The following is a 21,127-nucleotide window of genomic DNA, read 5'->3' as shown; positions in this document are numbered from 1 at the left end:
AACATCTCACAAACTCTCTCTCGCTAGCTTGTTCGTTACTGACAGAAATTTGCAACACTAGAAATTATGTAGAAATGAACCCCACAAATATGAAAACCTGATTAATTAGTGCTGCGATACATGGGAATCAATGAATTATCAGTAAAAAGAGAGTGCTAGATTAATCACAAAGTTCAGTATAAGCATTTACCTAGATCTTGAAACAAAGTCTTCAGTCGGTAGGAAAAGATTGTTGGTTTTGTAGCCAACTTCTCCAAATGCACTGTAACCCATGAGAAGTATCTGCGAGAGACCGATTGTCATGGAATCCCTGGCTCTATGTAGCCGGATCGTCACTGACTTTACCACCTCAGGCCTCTGTAGCTGAAGCTTGATAAACACAAGACTGCTGGTGTTGACAGGGGCACACAGAGGGAATGTAGTCACGCCGTCCTGGCTGGCCTCCAAAGATACGTATGCTGGGCACGCTAAAAGTAAAACAAAAAATTGTCATGTACATCAGGCAGAAAAAACAATAATTTTGGATTCTCATCTTCATTAATTCCATATAAAACTACCCGTTTTAGGTCAGTAGTGGTCAAATATTGGACAAAAGCAACGATCTTAATATCGTAGTAGTAACCTACTATGTGCCAGACTATGGGGCTACAACTCAACCTAAACAAAGAATTCTTTGTGTTCACCTGAGCTAAAATCAGACCAGCTAGAATTGTTTTTGGCTGAATTGCCCCCTAAGACATGAATAAGTTACTTACTTGAGAGTGCTGGACTATGTGGCTGTATCTGAACCTCCTTAACCAGCACAGCAAAGGGCAGGGTGATCTTCAGGTCGACCCATGCCTCTTCTGGGTAGAAGTGGTACGACCAGGGGGCCGAACGCGCCCGTCTGTGCTGGGGCGTTGACAGAATAAGCACATCTGCCGGTGACGCAGTAGGGCTACATGATACTATTGTGCCTGAAAATAGTGTAATTGCTAGGTTAGTGGAAACATTAACGCAGTTAGATTTATTTTATTTTTATTTTAGTAATCAAGACAGAAGTAGGTTGTCCGGTTAGAGCACTCGCTTTTCACCAAGGCATCCCGGGTTCGATTCCCGGCCTGGGCACATATGAGTCTGGTTAGTGGTCACCAAGCCGGACAAGTGGGTTTTCTTCGGGTACTCTGGTTTCCCCCACAAACAAGACCACACTCTTGCGCAACATCGTGCCAATGACAGTGATTGATATTAGTTGCAATAGCTTGTTTCACAATCGTTGTAAAATTAAATAAGTTTAAACTAAGAAAAGTAGTAAAATACAATGAATTCTGAAGTACAATTTATGTGAATGTCATATCATAAAAACACTGATTGTGACATAATTTGGAGATTATTTGGTAGGTTCTTTTTACAATAGCCACACACTGGCACCTGTCTTCTATTGTAAGTCAAACAGGAGGCATAACCATTATTAAAGCCAGAGCCTTTGCTCAACATGTGTTATTGTGCCTGACAATATGTTTATCAAGTTTCATTCAAATATGATTTTGAGTTATGTCCAAGAAAAAGTGTCTGCCCAACAACAACATATACCTCAACATTTTTCCATTCTAAAAACGGATGAGTTTCAAACAGAAATTCTCATAAAAAGTATGCAAGAATTAAATGTATGTTATGGAAAGCCAATTGAGACTATAAACTCACCAAGCGGTGCGAAGTTTTGCAGGCCCTCAGCTGATTCAGCGGAATCCCATTTCTTGCGTTTGTCTGCATTTTGTTGTCCGTTCATGTTCTGCATGATGGTAGAGATGAGGCTTGGGCTTGTGCTGATGATCCGACTGTTACAGTTCACAAAGTTCTTGCAAACTACCTCCACACCACCTGGAACGGCAGGGAGTTTGAAATAAGAAAAGTTAGCTGGGTTTCGTTGCCTTTTTTTAACCGATTAGGGGTTTTAGAGATTTAGAGTCAAGATTTCATTACAAGTATTAAAAAAACATGAAAGACAGACCTACATGTACATATATATAGATAAAAGAATGATTCCATATAAATTATTACCTATCATTATAATGATTGTAAAAAGTTCATTTACTACACATCAACCAGATGAACTCATGTAAGACCAGTACAATGAAAAAGAGTAATCATACAGAGTATTTATATTATGGCGTCAATAATTTTCCAGGGTAATTTGTTTAAATAATTTACACATTCTTGATAAGGACTGATTCATAACACAAATGCTTAAACACTTTAATCCTTACCTTTATCTAAGAACATCTTCAGCATCTTTGGTGAATCGAGAACCTTGAGTATAAACCACAGCAGTGGTTCAGAGAGTCGACATAGACCCTGGGAGCCTGGATTTGTGAAATTTCCAGACAAATACAGGAAAAGGGCATCCATCAGGCAGCGACTGTCACTACATTGCCGCGAGAGGGTACCCAGTATCTGGTAAATCCCGTCCCCTACCGATATAGGGTCCCCTCCTGTGAAAGACTCCTGCATATTGCTAGGCATTCCACTGCTACCCAGTATCATTGCCATGGTGCTGCTATTACAATAGCTCAAAGCTTGGATAAAGTTACACATAATGTTTCTCCTCTCAAGAATAATATCACAAAGATTGATTGAAGTGCCCTCCTGATTTGCCCTGTCCTGGCTGGCCTGACTCTGAGCATTTTCAGTCTTTTGTTCATCTGTCTGAGGTGGACTTGCCACAGGGACTGAATCAGCACCTTGGGCAGCCTGACCTGCCTTTTCCTCATCAGACTGACCCACCAGGCTGGCAGAGCGGGGGGTTGACGTGGCAAGTGCCTGGGAGATTTTTGCCGAGTCAGGCACTCCCCGAGATGTGGACCCCGTGTGACTCTCACCTAGCCCATCTACGCCTGCTGGTACCCTCCCACCGTGCCTAGATGGGAATATTACTTGTAACAGTTTGTTCACAAGTTTCATCAGGCTGCACACCAATATGTCTCTGTTGTAGTCGCCATTCTTCGACGTTGATTCTCCGCCACGCAACAAGCTAGCAAACAATCCACCGAAACATGACCTAGCATTTACACAATTGTCCGAAGAACTTTTACAAAACACCCTCTCCTGACAGAGAATGTGTCTGTTCACAAGAATGCTCACTGACTCAATCACACTGATGGCATTGTTAATGTCAACTTGTTCAAAGGAAAGCCCTAACACAAACTCTAGAAACATGCACTGGGCGTCCAGCGGTCCAAGGTTTGAGTGGAATGCTCCTCTGCAATGAGAAAATCACATACATGTAAAGCATTAATCAAACAAAAAACTTGCGACAACTTGCCAAGGAGCCGTATTCAAAAGCCAACAAAGAATGAACTTTTTTTAAGAGTAGGATCTGAGTGTTTTGATTAAATTGTAAAATTATTTGGTCAATCGACTGAATGGAATCACAGGCATGTCTAAAGGATACAAATAAGAATTATATTGAATACTGACCAAGGCATAGCTTGGTGTAAGACACGTCTCATCTTGGTTAGATGCTTCAGTTACAAATAAAAGATTTGTTTTGGGGTCCTAAATGACAAGTCAACTGCTTGAGTACTTATCCTGAATCTCATGGTTCCTAACAGTTCCTTTGTACATATTGGTGCACTTTGACACCTCATTACCGTATTTATCCATGTTAATGGAATTGAACCTGTAGTGAAATAAAATTAATGTGATAACAAATATGAATATGCCGATATCTCGCATACACTGCATACCTCTCTGTGGACAGCGTGTACACAAGTTTGAGCATGATTTCACGAAGGTTGTGGACATGCTCCTCTCCACAGATGCAGACACCAAGTCGCTGGATAAATAGGTGGAACGCCTTGACTGCCGATGGACCAACCTTGGTTAACAAGAGATTTAAAAGATTTAAAGATTTAAAAGATTACACTAACTACACACAAATATTGTATATGTATACACAGATTCACAAATCAAACTGCTAAATGAACAACAGCAGTCAAATTTCGCACAAGTCAGCAAGCCCTGAACTGGTAAAAATGATTTCTGGGCTAGCTCAAATTCTGGTATTTAAATATCAGGGCTTGTTTCATTTGTTTTAATTAAGCCAAGCACTTATGATCACTGCAGGTTTGTTCAACAATAGGATGCTGGAACAGGTGGAAAGCCATCACAACAATGTACCAACCAGGGGGCACAAAATTATAAGCTTTTATTTGATCTTAGCTTGATTGTAAACAACTTAAGGCTGGTATAACTTACAATTGAGTCTATTTCTAGATTAGAACCCAGTACTTTTTGAAAGACCAAGAGAACATGCTGCTTGAGATACTCAAACCCACGACCTCTCAGGAAAGAAGCCACACCTTTACCACTCCACCTTCCCTTGAGATAACAAATCTTGCACTTGCTACTTAATAATAGTGTACTACACAACACTGTACACATGAATAGCATAATTGTTCGCATTAGTGTTTAATACTTAAAATTGATTCCAAACAAATTTGCAATAGAATTTACATTCAAAGTCAACCAAAGCTTAAATCATTTTCCACAAACTCACATAAGAATGCAGGACAGTATACAGGTATACGAACAATTTCTTTAGCTTGATTGAGACAAAAATGATTGTTTAAAGAACCAGACTCGAGTCTATTTCATGGGTAAAACCAAATTTTTTATCTGTTTTTAGAGGCCATGACTTTCATGTACAATCTTTGTATCTCTTGTACCATATTGGAAAGCATTTTTCTTTGTTTTCCTTCATTTAATATTTCTCATATCAGAACAGTTACTAATAAGCAAAGCTCTTACCATGAATTCAGTTCACCACAGACATACAAGTCTTTCTTAGTTTCATACTGACCTGTGAGTTGGAATCAAAAGTTGATGCTGGAACATTCAGAGAAGTTCCAGACAGGAAGGATGTGATAATAGACATCAGATTTCCATCAGCCATCATCACAATCACCATTGAACGCTGCTCATCTTGTCCAATCTTTAAGTTTGCCAGCAGTGTGAGACTCTGAAACACTAGCACGAAGGTGCGCACAGAGAGGGACTGCATGCCTGCTACACATGCCAGCAAGTTTGTCACAGAGGTCACGCTCAGTGGGATCGCGGGGGCTCGACTAGGATCAAAAGTGGTTTGGGGGTCTCCAGAGTCTAATGGAAGTTCTTCATTCAGGGTTAGCCATAGTTGAAGAAGGGAGTCAAGATTGACTCGCTGGAGGATTCGCTGGCTGAACAACTCATCATAGGCTTGGCTCAACATCTCATGGGAACTCTGCTGTCAAATAGAATGTTAAAATGAATGAGCACTTCAAGACTAATGGTGGTTTTTTCTATGCTATAATACAATTTCTTGACTTTGTATTTGTAAACAAAAGTTATTTAATGAGAAAAAAATTCTAACTCCAATGAACTTTAATTATGATCCTAAGCATTTTTTTATCAATTGAATTACTGAACATCATCAGAAGACATACTGTAAATACAATTCAATAAAACACTCAATTTCATTCAAAATGTTTCTTTACTCGCATCTTAATGAAATCTAAAATTCATTATGCAGATATGCATGTATAACCTGTTGTATTGATGAAGCTGTGTCAGGGCCTAGATCCCCGTCCATTGGTGAGGCCCGGGACTGGGACCCACTGCTAGTGTCCCCGGGTGGCAGGGGGAGAGGGGAGTACATAGCGTTCTGCAGGGCGTCAGTCTGCAGGGAGAGCATCATCCTCAACCGCAGCTCACTGTGGGTTTCCAGGCCTAATTCCAACCTGAGGGTTACATATATGTACGTGTAGATTACTAGGTTATTATTTCAGCAAATAAAAGTAACGCAACTTGTTATGACAGCCAAATGCTCTTTTAGAAAGTGTGATGCAAAAGTGTGGTTGCTCTTTTAGAAAGTGTGATGCAAAAGTGTGGTTGCTCTTTTAGAAAGTGTGATGCAAAAGTGTGGTTGCTCTTTTAGAAAGTGTGATGCAAAAGTGTGGTTGCTCTTTTAGAAAGTGTGATGCAAAAGTGTGGTGTGATGCATAAGAGTACTAATATAAAAGCAGTACACAGACTCTGTCCAGAAGTAAATGTGTTGTGCTGTCTATATGACTGTATAGGGTAATGGAATCGTGCATTGCACACATTACTCTGTCATATTTTTAAAACTCTAGCATCCTAAACAGAATCCAAAGATTGCCAGTTCTCATTTGATCAAAGGGCATGGCTTGAAAATAAAGCAAGAGTTATGGGCCTTGCTATACACATCATGTGCGTTTAGTCACTGGAAACACATGTGAATATCTTGGTAAGTTCCTAAGTTATCGCTAGGTTGAGGGTTTTTTGTATATAATGCCGATACTGCTTATGATGACACTAAGACCAGCTAACAAAACAAGAAATACAGTTGTTGGTGGGGATACAGTTGTTGGTGGTGATACAGTTGTTGGTGGGGATACAGTTGATGGTGTGGATACAGTTGTTGGTGGTGATACAGTTGTTGGTGGGGATACAGTTGTTGGTGGTGATACAGTTGTTGGTAGTGATACAGTTGTTGGTGGTGATACAGTTGTTGGTGGTGATACAGTTGTTGGTGGGGATACAGTTGTTGGTGGTGATACAGTTGTTGGTGGTGATACATTTGTTGGTGGTGATACATTTGTTGGTGGGGATACAGTAGTTGGTGGGGATACAGTTGTAGGATACAGTTGTTGGTGTTGCTCTTGCAGATGTTTTATTGACCAATTAAAAAGTCAAAACTTAGCTCCATAATGACAGAAGCATGTTTGAAACAGTTATGCATGTACTTAGATCTTTACAAGCTTTTAGCTTCCAATCAAAATCTCAAATATTTAATATGAAATATATGTTTTCATTTGTATATTTTCATGAATTGAATATGTTTAAACCAACACCAGATATATAAACTAACCTTGCATCTAAGGCAGTTGACAGCCCTTGTCCTGGGGTGGAATTTGCTACAGCAGTATTTGCGGTGTTCTGAGCAGCTTTACTGGCCATTGGAATCAACTTGGTGTTGTATCCGGTGTTGTATCCGGTGGAGCCGAACACCGCCATCGCCTTGGCTGCAATCATCTCTTTGCTCGTCTTAGGCTTGAAGGCTTTCTCCTCATCCATCATCATCGGACTGCTTAAACAATATATGGTTTTCGATAATAGATAGCTTGATGGTGAAGGCAACAGATACATAGATCTTACTCAAGTCTGTTTTCTAACAAAGTCTTTTTTCTGGTCAGAAAACAGTACTAATGCCACTTTAAAGAGGCAAAAGAAAGCAAAAAAAGAGCATTTATTTCATAAGTTTTCATTTCACTTAAGAAATAATGTAAAGAATAAATGCTTAGGCTTTATACTCACTACTCAGTTGCATAATTGTTGTTGATATTTAGCATATTTGCAAGATGTGGAATAACATAAACAGGGAGAGGATATTTTTCCTAAATTTGCATGTAAGTTCTATTATTATACCTCACGTGACCTGCCATGTTAATTTCTCATATACCCATCATGGGCAATTTCTGACTGTCACACTGACAGTACCGTTTTGACCGGTTGACATTATTACTGTCACATAGCACGCATGTCTAAAAATAGGCATTGTTTTGGTTTCCCAAGTCTGAGGTGGTAAGCGCTTATTAAAATATGTTGTAAATCTGAGTACATCCGGTATATGCATTATTTCTAAGCGACATTTGCAACAAAATGACAGCTAATGTAAAGAAACAATAATTACAGAATAAATTGATTAAACTTGAAGGTTGTGTAATGGTAAAATCTTTATATATGTATATAAATTTAAATGTGTTCGGTATAATAAAATAAATATTGCAGTGTGACAGTACATATTGTCAACATGGGGGAAAAACTGTTACCCGAGGCGAAGCTTTTGAAAACTTCATGAATACAACTCCAATTCATATTAGTAAATACATGTCAAAATTTCTGTTAGTTTCATGTGGCCGGAGACAAAGGGAATTTTATGTTTAACATTATTACTTGACCCTTTATTTCTGGGCTGTTTCTCACAGGTACCTACATGTTGGTGGTCCCATTCGTAATGGGTGGCTGCAGGGATTCTCCGGTCACGTATGCGTGCAGTTTGGCAGGCATTTCCATGTCTTCATCGTCCTCCAGAAGCATATTCACCATCATAGAAGACCCCTTGTCAAAGCTGTCATCTTCCTCCTCCTTGATACTTGACATCAGGGATGCATCTGGAGGCCAAATATACAAGTTTACATGCGTTAACTTCATTACACAACTTTTTTAATGAATGCAAAGGAATTGACATGATACTGAACTGGATTATGACCTCCCTTGGAAACTAAGGATTTTGTTTAACAAAAGAAACATTTGAAGTCCATATGTCATTTTCTTACTCCAGGTATATCAAAGTCTTATACTCTTTTTTTATTCGTTTAACAGTAATGTGTATAAATACGGGGCCGTTCTGAATCATGGCAATCCCTACAAGCACTGCATAATTGTGAAATTAACCTTCCATAGAACTACCATAACTAATGCTAATGGAATGACAATCAAATCATTAAATTAGCTTGTTGTATTACCTGCATAAAAATTAAATGTGTTAAAAATGAATAACAATAAAATTATAAATATTTCTTTTCTGCTATTCTTTTGTATGTTTTCAAACTGTCACATTGTATAGTACTATATTAATGTAATGATGCCAGTTTTCAACATGAAGTTTCTATCCGATGTTGTGCACTTACATGTACCTTGATCATTTAAAGATGAATCCTGTAAGTCAGAGGCATCTATGGTGGAGGATGTTAGACTCTCATTCACTGAAAACATGCATGTAATGAGTACATATACGTGTATTTATTTGAAAATCAGCTAAGAAAACAATATTTCAAGCAAATCCAATAACACAATACAATCTAGAACTTTTGGTGGTCAGTTGGATTGAAATGTAGGTTTTAGGTATCATGGATATAAACTACTTGTAGGAAGAAACTACATGTACACAGAAGTACTTATGCCCAAATTATCTGACTTGCTCCCTTTCTAGGGTCTTGATTGAAATGTAACAATTCTTTAGGAACAACTTGAACACATCTTACTTTTTGCCAACGTAAGTTTTTGCATCAAGTTATCAATGAAGATGACAATAATGACAGGACAATACCTAAATCTTTTTTTCTCAAAAGTTGGCAAGTAAAAAAAGTTATACACATGATTACTAAGAACCTCTGACATTATATAACAGTACCTGTGCCATCTTGACCAGTGTCGCCTGTGGAATCTAGGTCACCGAGGTCCATGGAGAAGGACAGTGAGTCTCCGGTCACCTGACCTGACATGTCGTCATCTGTCATACCCTCAAACTGGCTCACCGGGAACACCCTCTCACCTGTGATATGTAAGGTTACAGTGTATAATAGAACTCAGACAGTGAGTCTCAGGTCACCTGACCTGACATGTTGTCATCTGTAAGACCCGCAAACTGGCTCACTGGGAACACCCTCTCACCTGTGATATGTAAGGTTACAGTGTATAATAGAACTCAGACAGGGAGGCTCCGGTTACCTGACCTAACATGTCGTCATGTGTCAGACCCTGGCTTACCGGGAACACCCTCTCACCTGTGATATGTATTAAAGGTGTAAAGTGTATCATAAAACTCAAACAGGGAGGCTCCGGACACCTGACCTGACATGTCGTCATCTGTCAGACCCTGGCTTACCGGGAACACCCTCTCAACTGTGATATGTAAGGTTTAAGTGTATAATATTCAGACAGGGAGTCTCCTGTCACCCGATGTTTCTGTTGTTAAACCTGAGGTAAGCAGATAATATGCCAGTACTCTACATATATACAAAGACTCACCATACAAGATATCCATGCAGAAAAAAAGTGAGGGCGTGTCCTGAATATGACCATCCCAGGTGATGTTTTTGTGATTAAATTCTAGATGAGGAGCTAATATGCCAGTACTCTACATATACACACTGACTCACCTTCCAGTATATCCTGAAGTAGACAAGTGAGAGCATGTCCAGCCCAGGGCCCGCCCCAGGTGATGTTGCCATGGTTAAACTCGAGATTAGCAGCCAGCATGATGAGTCTCTCCAGCTGGTCCTGTGACATGGCCTCTGTCAGTGTTATAGCTGGACGCGTGGAGATACACACCCTCGCTACAACCTGTAGTGTGCATTAGTGATGTTACTATTATTGAGAATAAAAAATTGTCACTGACAATGTCAGGTTGGCAACTATCAATGGTACAGGTCTGGAATCCATGCCCTACTAATACTGTATGTACATGTTGTTTATTTACATAACATTTCATTTTATTTCAAAAACAAAGCTTGTACTGGCATTATCATAATACACAAGACAGCATAATTCCTTATTTGTGCTAAATATTTTCTTCGGTATGGCGTCATCGACACAACAGGTGACAAAGTCATATTGTATAACGTTACAGTTTTGTTTTGTTAAGCAAAGGGCATATGATTAATATGGTATATGTCCACCCCTGAACCATAAGTTAATACTAGTAACTCTTAATACTATTACTATTTGTTTTTAAATACATTTATATTAATGAATATATACTGTCAAATGGATTTCAATGACAACAAATTTTCAAATGTTAACTAACTTAAATGATCATGGATCGTTACATAACATTTCATTGATGAAGATGTAATGTTATGTTCAAAAATAAATTTGTGTTCTGTTCTATTATAAGAGAGATTGTCAGTACTGCAAGTTTGTAAAAAGCAAAAACACAACACTAATAACAAAAAACATTTATCATTTGATGGAGGAAAGTAAAAAAAACACAGTATATTTCGCCACCTAGATTCCACAAACACATGCAAACATATTAAACCCTACTTTTGCAAATACAGTAAATACGGTAAGATATAAAAAGGGATCTGTCAAGTTGTATAGCTATAACTGGTTGACAACAAACTGAATATTGGTGCTGAATTTAATTATATTTAGATAAATATTGCATCCAAAATAAAATAAAAATATTTAGTTTCCATCATTCTAGGATAGAAAAGTGATAAATTCCCTCCAATTTGATTTTATATCGCATTTTGGGTCCGATTTTGCAACACTAGTGTAAAGTCAGCAACTTTGATATATCGGCATATACCACACAAGTCATAAATCTTTACAAGACCTACTTGCATTTTTTAAATCATCTACTGAACAGATGATCAAACTCATTTTATTATGTGTCTTGTTCGTTTTACTTCACAGTTTTTTAAAACAGTATTCTAAATAGAACAAATAGTTTTCGAATGACCTATGTATTTTTTGACATTTGGTCAGTATGCTACTTTTTAGAGAAAGAAATATTAACAGAACCTTGCTTAGACAATTTAGAACAAACTACCTTGCATGTAATAAGGAACAAGTCCACATTGCATGTAAAGTCCATGCCCAGAAGTAGTGCCATCAGGCCGTGGACGACAGGCAGACACCGCTCCTTTGGCAGAATGAGTACCGTGTCCCCCTCACACTCTGCACCATCACGATCGTCACCTGTCAATCGGGAGCTGTCTGTGCGTGGGAGTTTCCGAAGCATCTCTGCGTCTGTTTTTCGGATCTGGATGATGTCCTTGAGGTGCTGGGAAACAGATGGAGATGCCTGTCAGTGTGAGAAACAATGGGGCAGGTTGGCACAAGCAGGCATGCAACACTGAGACAAAACAACATGTGGAATGGACGAAACGTTTAAGAAATTGGTAGAGCATACTAATGGGTCACATGTGGGAAAATCAGAAATAATGAAAAAAGGGTGCTTCATTATTGATAGGTCATGTATGAAATAAACACTTATAATTGTAATTGAAATATTTTCTTCAAAACTATTCTTAAATACTTTCAGTATTAATACTAAACCATTATCCATCACATTTGTGAGTGTATCAAAAACATAATGTTACATACGTAATAAAAAAAATGAGCAGGCTGGAATCAAGCAGTATGAGCACAATGTATGCATAAATGTTTAGCTTACAAAACTGATAAAACCATATGTGGATCAAATAAAAGGTAAACAAGAGCGCCATTAAGCCAATGCTCTAATCTATGGTTGTTGTTGTTGTTTTTTTATGTAAAAAAGGGACATTACTCAACAATTTCAAAGCAGGAGTTAATGGTCTTGCTGTTCTTGTACTGTTGTCTCTGGCTACATTGTTAGATATTTCACTTGAGTATCTTGAAAGTCTTTTGAGTTATTTTTATTTGCTTTATGAGAACACGAAGGCTATCACAATTTGAAGACTTTTTCTTTTACAATTGAGACAAGGCATTATGTTAGCATAAATAGAAATATACTGATAAAACGAATAAAGCCTAAATAATATAATTAAGGATTATATTAGTGAGCTAGATTTCCATTAATCTCCACTTACTTTGGAAGCAAACTGTGTGAGTTCCTTCCAGAAAGTTTTGCCCTGTTGCTTGTTGAGTGATGCTCCTCCCTGCTCGGAGGATAGAAAGTTCTTCTTCATGTGCTCAATGTCCATTAGCTTCTGTTTATGATGAAGAAGGCGTTTATGTAGGGATTTACGGTACTGACGCACAGACTGGTTCTTACTCAGGTTTGACTTTACATTGCTATTGGCAGCAATAAAGTTCCATCTATTTGATAGGTTACTGCCTGTAAAAATGAAAGATAGTAAAATTAAAACAAATTCATATCTATGGTATCTAGGGCTATGCCAGTAAAACATATCACCCATGGGTCTCCGTTTGTTTTGGTCTCAATTGACGTACATCTCTAGATGATAACACGAAGGTAATGTACTATTGAGCAAAGGGAACCGTGTACGATTGCTGGAGACACATATATAATATATATATTATTCATAAAGTTTAAAGAGTCATGGCAAAGGTTTTGCATGACAACGCCAACAAAACTGACACAGTCAATAATATCACTTAGGCTTTTACAATACCTTGACTTTTTTTAATTAAAAAACAGACAAACAAAATGTAAAAGAAAAGCAATAACAGAATTAAATGACCTTGTGATTTCCTGGAAGTGCTTGCAGCTGCTGCTGCTCCCTGTTCCTCTACATTCACATTGGTCGCTACGGTGTTGTCAAGGTTACGGCACATAAACAGCAGGATCCAGCCAATCAGAGTAAGATCCAGGTGGCCAGAAGGGGAGGTTACTCCATGGGTCTGGGAGAAGATAGGGGAGAGAACCCTAGCCAGCATCACCAGCAGGCTTTCCATGATGTTGCTGGCGCAGGATCCTTGGAGAGCTCTTTGGCCCATGGCTGTTAGCAGGACAAACACCCTGGAGGATTAAAACATACTCATGTTACTTAGATAAGAAACCGTTAGATTAGAAACCGTTAATTCTGATAATATGAAATTTTATAACCTCATTAGATCACAATAATGAAAACACTGATGGAAATCAGGGTATAATAAAAAAAAATGTTTAATTAGTACTGAAGTATCCTGAGAAGGGAAAAGTAGTCTCATAAATGTAACATGTGAATGTCTCACCTATCCTGAGAAAAGACCTGGCCAGCTTCTGAGTTAAAGTACTGTTGTAGCATGTTGCCGAGGAATTCCCCGAACCAGGGCTGGGTACCACACACGCGCACAAGCATCATGCCAGTCAAGACCTGTAGGCGAGGGGTTCCACTCAGACACAGGTGACGGAACACAGACTCACACGCCTGCGAAAAAACATAATCTCAAAATAAATAGGGCTTTATAAACGTTTCCATTTAACACATGATTTGATCTTTCATATCAAGAATTTTTACCTGAGATTTAAAAAAAGGCAGGGCTTTTTCTGGCAATTTTGGGAAAAAGACCCTGGACATTTTGGGAAATTTTGCAATGTGAAAATGCCGAAATTGGGCAATTTTACAGTTTAAAAAAAGCTGTCTAGTCTCCTGCTAATTAGGAAATGATTTAATGTTAGTTTATTTTCCCTTTAAAAGACCCAAAATGGCTGAAATATCAATCCTTGGGGTGTAAATATCTATTGCAATAAATCATGACAGATAATATTTCATACTAATCTCTGAATCTGATGAAAACCAATGAGTTCCGAGATCAATTATCAAAAAAACTTTACATCACATGATTTATTAGGATGTTGCAAATGAACCAATACAGATAAATAGACTTTCAAAAAAAAAAAAAAAAAATTTTTTTTTTTATTGGGATTTTTTTTCTGAAGATTGGGAAAAACTCCTTATATTTTGCTTTGGGAACGGGTCCGATAGTCGGACCCGTGGGTACTATAGAAAAAGCCCTGAAAGGTCTATCAAAAAAGAAGCAAAAGTTCTATTCTTCATATATATACCCAAGACATAATTATGTTAAAATCAAAAATTAAAAGTTGCACGTTTTCTTCTTTTTAATAACTATGATAAAATAAGGCTTGTAAGAGAAACACAAAACTATTAATTAATCCAACATCACTGCAATACCTGACAGCTGTTTGGAAAAGGTTATCACTATTGGGATAATGTTAAACTATTTGGATATCCAGGCATCCAAATAAACCCATCCCTTCTTTTAACTAATCATACATCATTTCACTACTTTACCTGATGATCCATGCAGGTAAACAGTGTGGCTGGGGTCTTTGGTATGGATGGGGAAGTGTGTGTCAGACTGATCACCGTCTCCAGAAGGCTTTCCATGAGGCATCGCAGCTTGTCAGTGCATGCCTGGCGCACGAGGACCGCAGGGTTGTCCAGGAACGAGACCTGGGGGACACGCAGACCAATGGCACTCTGGAGGCGGTCTATGGCTCGCATGGCTAAGTTCTGTTGAAGCTGTAGCTGTAGGCACTCATTGTAGGCCTGCAAAGTTTCATTTCAATGTAATGCCCTTCAGAATGCTTGAATTTCAAGATGTTTTTTTGCTGATATTCTATATTTCATATAACAAATTCAAAAACCTTGACATTTTACCAACTGATTTAAAAATCAATTGGGGTAGTCGACTAGTCATGACCAACTGGCGTACAAAGTATGAAGTTAATGGGTGCAAGCAATCCTTAGTAATTGAAGATATACTGGCTTTCACCTCAAGCTTGCCACAACCTTGACCTTTGACCTACTGGCTCAAAATCAAACCTTGTTTCATGAAAATGCCTTAGTTGAATAAAATCAAATTCACAAGACCAACCAGTATTGTACAGTTGGCATCTTGAGGAAAGAATAAAAGCGGGACAGACTGTTTTTAGATTTTTTCTGTAATACCTGTGCTATATTATTATCCTCGTCATTGTTTTTCGCTCGCTTCAGGAAGTACTGTGTGTGTTGATTGGGAAGCTGTTGACCCTCTACCGTTTGTAGCAGTCCGCCCAGTCGGGCCTTTGCAAGGCTGTACCGACACTGTCAAACAAAATTATACAGGTATATTACCGGTTAACATTAGCATAAGCTGATCGAGAAGCTGCTGTCCCTCTACCGTCTGAAACAGTCCACACAGTCAGACATTCCCAAAGTATTACTGACACTGTCAAATAAGAAAATACTGGTGTATTACTGTCGACATTAGCATAAACTGATTGAGAAACTGAGTCCCTCTACTATCTGAAACGGTCCACACAGTCAGACATTCCCAACGTTGTATGATACTCTCTTGCAAGAATATACAGGGGTATCAAGATTTTCGTGTGTTTTGTAGAATTAGGGATGTTTTGTAGACGAAGGGATAAAATACAATGTTTGTGTACTATGTTTGTATTACACTGTACAAGGGTACGCAGTAAGCATAAAAAGTATTGCCGCCCAAAAATATTTAGTCATACTACACAGGTTTAAGTTGATAACAATGTTCACTATAAGTTCTGTTTAAATTTATAGGTACACAAATCACACGACCACAGACCATTTCATAAATAGACAATTTCTCAAAACATGAAGTGCCACCAAGCAAATGTCGATGCCATTTTTCCCAACTCAAACAAGGCAGCATAACATGGAAATAATTATAATCACATTCTCAGAACTCACACATGTGCGTATTGCCTCTCCCAACTTGTTTTTCAAATTTTATTCAAACATCTTGGACATTACTGGCTATATAGCCATGGTTTAAATATTTGCTGAACTCTGAGACAAAAAACGTCAAAACAACACTAAGACTATTGCAATACCTCAAACTTTTTCTTCCAAAACCAGCCGTGCTTAATACCGTCAAAAAACAATGTCTCAAATATCTTCTACCATACCTGAATATCTTCCAGCAGGGACATGAAACTCCCCAGCTGGGAGAGTAACTGTGACTGGGCAGGGAAGTCAAGTAGCCCGGCACCCTCGGACCGTGTGCTCCACTCCCAGGGCAAGATGTAGCTGTGCCCGTAAAATGCACCTACAGGGATCTTGGATCTAGTTGTCCCACTTCCGTACCGACCAATAGTTGTGATCTATTGAAAAAAAGCATGACATGAATTCATCGAAAATTAATTTCTTTCAAATATGTGCAATCTGGAAAGGGCAGTATGTCAGAAAATTGCTAGCATTGAAAAGCAAAACCAAAGCACTTTATTTTGTCATACTCATATTCATATCTAAAAATCATGGTCTCACAAAAATTAGACTATCATTCTTACTGTTTTTGTTAATGTATATATACATGTAGCTTTGATTTTGTGCATGTCATGGGCCACAAAGAGCACTAAATCACACTTCATGTAACTCCCGCCAACAATTTACCTTCAGGTATCTACAGACAGGCGAGGGCATGATGTTGTTCATCACCAGTGACCTATACCCAATGTCAGAGGCCACAATCAACCTCTGACCGTCAGTTTCCTCTCCCTTGACCCAGACATCAATGGACAGGGAGGCAAGGTCACTGCACATCGGGATGATCACATCTGTTAACAGGATCGGCTTGCCAAAATCGAGGATCACAAACCTTCGAGCCCCTAGAAGAACATAACAGAAAGCACTATTATGCTTGTTCTAACGTTGGCTTGTTTCACTCAGGTAATCACAGCTGTAACTCAAGAGATATGGTCCTTGCATCATACGCATCTTGTTATTATTACACGAGTACAAGATCTTGTTATTATTACACAAGTACAAGTCACATGTATCTTGTAAGGATGTCAGGGTTATGACCAAAATAAAAGAATTAGTAAGATAGTGTAACTGGCACCACACAAGCTGTCACACTTTTTCTTCAAAAAAACAGAAAAGCACTATCAAATTAAGTGTATAATTCAGCTATTATGAAGCATAGGTCTTGCTATAGATGTGCATATTGTCACTGGCAATATGTGTGTCAAGTTTCCTCATGTAATGTTTTTTAAGCTAAGAATAAAGTTTTGCAAGATAAAGACGATACCGAGGCTTTCACAATATCTCCAACTCTTCGAAATAAAACAAGCAATAATGAATATTCACTTCTACAATGTTAACTTAATCATGTTTAAACAATTACCAGAATAGATCCTCTCAATAACCAAGACCTGTGGAGGGGGTGGCTGTAGTAGAGAGTGTGTGGTGGGGACTGCTGATAAGGTAGGCCGGGGTGAGCCTGTCATTTTGGGCATGTCCATTTTCTCTCCAGACATGAAAATCTGAAATAACCAAATCATCAAGATTAAGATGTTCTAGAAAATATCAATTATACTTTTAGTCGAAATTTTGGAAACATTTTCAAGTTGGCCTTATCATTTTGTCTTAAATATGCAGAATGTTCTGGTGTTTCAAATTAACAGTTACACTATCAATGAATTTTTTGCACTAACCTTAGAAACTACATGATTCAAATACAAATATCCTTCTATTTATATACAGTATCAAATCAATTTCAACAACTTATGATATTTTCTTGCAAGAAATCTAAATGAACTATTACAAGATACAAGAATTTATATTTAAAGTTGGGTATATGCTAACAAGAAACATTAGCTAAAATCTAAATGCATATTTACAGCTCCAACCATGCCTATGTATGTTCCTACATTAGACCTATTAGTTTATCTTCTTTACCTGCTGCCATGCTTCATTTGGAGGAGTGAGGGGTGGGGTCATCACTTGAGGGGTCGTTTTTGGGGTAGATGGCATTAGTTCAGCACTTCCCCCTGGAGCACCCTGTGCTGACGGAAGTATATTCTTGTTCACCTCATTTAACATCTGCTTCAAATACATGATCTTGTGTTTCACTGACTGGTACTTTTTCGATGTCTGATCCTGCAGTTGTTTTGACGCGGCTAATGCCGATGGAAAACTGTACATGGGTAAACTGGAGGACATAGTCGGTGGAACATATGCCATTGGGGAAGACGAGGTGGCCTCGATGAGTGAAGGAATATTCAGAGAACTTGACATCCCAACACTAGATGCAGGACCTTGTCCAAATGTGTTTATCACAGAAGAACTACTGCTGACAGTTCCAACACTATCTAACCTCTCCATTTTTGTCCCATCGCTGGTGGAATGGCAGGTAAAGTGAAGTGGTTCCACCTCTAACATTCCCAGAACCTGGTTTCTTGCTTGTTCCATTGAAGATTTTGATGATTTTTCTGGGGGGCTGTTGAAAAACTCATTAAAGTCAAGGTCGTCACTATGTTGACCAGTGCCCTGAGAGGTGGAAGTGGTATTTACAGCTCCAACCATGCCTATGTATGTTGATGAAACAGGCTGGCTCCCTGGAATAACTTGCCTCATGGCCTGGGGTAGCTCCATGTCAAACATGTCCACCTCAAATGGGTGGCCATTTAAACCATATCTGAAATAAACAGGTGTTCAGGTTTGTAAAAATTTACTCATAAAACAATGATTGTTAAACATGTTCATACAACCAATTATTAATCAATCTCATTTCATAATGTTAGTGTGGTTTTATGCTGTTGAAAATGAAGACCCCCCCATAATAAATGCACTTAAACTGCTAGATCCCAACCAAACTCTAATGTTCAGAGCAACATGAATGTAATATTCAATATACTCTATATCTAAAGAACCTCAAATTACCTGGCCTTGAGTACAGCATGTACAGGAGAGGACCTCTCTTGGAATTGTTTGGCCACCATCCCGAGCAGTTCTGCACACCGTGCTGATGTTCCCCCGACATCCATGCACTTGACTCGATCAAGTAGGGTGAAAAACCACTTGAGTCCGCCCGCAGAATATGTGCACAAGAGCAGGGGTAGACAATCCAACAGGCCTTCCAATAATGCCACACTGAACATTGTGGCCATGTCTGGGTCCGCAGAAATCTTGCTGTACCTTGGGAGAAAATACATAATTATATACATGTTACAAAGTCATCAAATTGAACTGTTGGATGAACAAGCTAAAATCCTTATACTAGTGCATCACATTAATTCTGTTCAACAAGTCAAGCTACCTAAAATGGATAAGGCCAAATAAAAAATAGGTGAGTTTCAGGTAACGCTGCCAAAAAAAATAGGGTAGGTAGGTCGGAATATTTTTATATATTTTTTTATATTTTTTTTTTTGATATATCGATTTCAGTAACTGTTGACTCAGAAAGTAAAATAAAAGTCGTCAATTTTCAGGTTTATCAGTTGTTTTTAAACATGTTCCATGCTTTAAAGGAAACATTCTCTATTTGTCTGGTTAAATACTTTGACAATGATGGTTGGATTTCAACTAAGTTATGGTACACCACTCTGCTATTATTTAAGACTTTCCAGGAACGGTTTTACTTTTCTTTATGCACCCTTTTCCTTTCAATCACCTTCTGTAGAATGCTAACCTCCCTGTAACATTATTACATGAAGAGTGGGACGGCAAATTTACAATATAAGCCATTAGCCAAGGAAACCTCAATGCTGTCAAGCGGACCTGGGGGTTCAGGTTTGTTGAACAAGTAACATGCAGGTTTTATTGCCAAATTGCACACTTTTAAAAGTGTGACATATCAATCCGAAAGTCAGTATCTGACACATTTGTATCTGACAAGAAAATATAGTTCAAGAATTGAAATATACCTGCCACACAAGCACAGACTACCCGTAATTCACCTTAGAGTTCGGACAATCTAAAAATTTGTACATCCATTATTATTTTCAAAAATAATTTATTTTAGGTACCTAATTTTCGGACACCCAAAGGACATCGATTGTAACTTTTACAGTTACTGTGAAATCATTAATGTTCGTGGGGCATTAATGTTCGTGGTTTTCGTGGGTTGGGTGATCTACAAATTCAAGATCCCACGAAATATTGACCCTTTGTTCCCTTTTTCAATTGCCATGTTATGTACATACTCTAGTTTATTCGTTACAGAGGCAGCAGTACATGTGAATAAATATTGAAATGAGATGATATTCAAAAGTATTTGAATTCATAAACATCTGCTATCTTTCGGCATTGTTTTCTCAAATATACAGACCTTCTCGGTGTTTTCACAGTTTGCAAAATTCTTAATTGGCATTCAATGGCTATCTATCTGTATTAAGGGTCAGGGTACATCTTCTTTTATGACCTTTTATTTCCAATTAAAATCGATAATTGACATGGATATATGTACTAATTGGCATGTCATACCACTTTAGCGAGTGTCATAAACCAAGTGACGTAGACAACGGAAATCATGGGCCAGCGCATGCAATGCAGTCGATCTAGGACAATCACAATTTCGATTATATTATTTTTCAAAAACGTAAAACCACGAATTCAAGTACCCATGAAATTGTAATTTTTCGGCAAACCACGAAATTTCATGCCAACGAATATAAATGATTTCACAGTACTAAGTCTCACAGACAAAAATGATTGATCTTTATCGTTACAATGCCTGGCTAAATTACCTAACCGTATACATCACTGTGATAAGTTAGTTATTTAATACCCATCCTAAACCATTTATTGCCTGTTGAAAAGGATGTTTGATATATTTAATGGAGGATTAAAGAAACAACAAGGGCAATCAAGAGATTAAGAAAACACAGACATGACATGTTTGTAAAACGATCCGCCAATAAACTTTGAAAATTGTACCACACTTTTAATATAGACTTTATGAAGCAATAATCGTACAGTAATACTCATTGTAACATCAATAGAACAATAAAAATCAACACATTCAATGCTACAGGTAACTATTTAATGTGATGAATTAAAGTTAGAAATGCAATACTTAGTTACAATCGAAAACACCACTCAGAAAC

General features: G+C 38.1%; 1 protein-coding gene across 5 annotated transcripts in view; it reads right to left on the bottom strand.

Annotated features, from left to right (window-relative positions):
• Positions 1-21,127, bottom strand: part of LOC128207531 (baculoviral IAP repeat-containing protein 6-like) — a 65,122-nt gene that overhangs the window by 22,935 nt on the left and 21,060 nt on the right. Inside the window, exons 18-40 of one of the 5 annotated variants that reach the window (XM_052910491.1) lie at positions 18,963-19,217; positions 17,979-18,717; positions 17,425-17,563; positions 16,692-16,906; positions 16,208-16,402; positions 15,231-15,365; positions 14,571-14,828; positions 13,510-13,685; positions 13,017-13,294; positions 12,402-12,649; positions 11,378-11,632; positions 9,981-10,164; positions 9,233-9,373; positions 8,730-8,804; positions 8,033-8,210; positions 6,908-7,126; positions 5,564-5,756; positions 4,841-5,263; positions 3,726-3,856; positions 2,247-3,238; positions 1,684-1,860; positions 756-956; positions 191-467 (exon numbers count right to left, since the gene is read on the bottom strand). In XM_052910491.1, coding sequence (XP_052766451.1) covers positions 191-467; positions 756-956; positions 1,684-1,860; positions 2,247-3,238; positions 3,726-3,856; positions 4,841-5,263; positions 5,564-5,756; positions 6,908-7,126; positions 8,033-8,210; positions 8,730-8,804; positions 9,233-9,373; positions 9,981-10,164; positions 11,378-11,632; positions 12,402-12,649; positions 13,017-13,294; positions 13,510-13,685; positions 14,571-14,828; positions 15,231-15,365; positions 16,208-16,402; positions 16,692-16,906; positions 17,425-17,563; positions 17,979-18,717; positions 18,963-19,217 — 6,084 coding nt within the window. The remainder of the gene's footprint in view (positions 1-190; positions 468-755; positions 957-1,683; positions 1,861-2,246; positions 3,239-3,725; positions 3,857-4,840; positions 5,264-5,563; positions 5,757-6,907; positions 7,127-8,032; positions 8,211-8,729; positions 8,805-9,232; positions 9,374-9,980; positions 10,165-11,377; positions 11,633-12,401; positions 12,650-13,016; positions 13,295-13,509; positions 13,686-14,570; positions 14,829-15,230; positions 15,366-16,207; positions 16,403-16,691; positions 16,907-17,424; positions 17,564-17,978; positions 18,718-18,962; positions 19,218-21,127) is intronic. The other 4 variants (XM_052910493.1, XM_052910492.1, XM_052910494.1 and 1 more) reach the window with 4 other exon arrangements.

The sequence above is a fragment of the Mya arenaria genome, chromosome 11 (genome assembly GCF_026914265.1).
Source record: "Mya arenaria isolate MELC-2E11 chromosome 11, ASM2691426v1".
In the NCBI taxonomy this organism is placed as follows: Eukaryota; Metazoa; Mollusca; class Bivalvia; order Myida; family Myidae; genus Mya; species Mya arenaria.
Note: the sequence above shows the minus strand (reverse complement) of the source record. Positions and strands in the feature narration are given on the sequence as shown.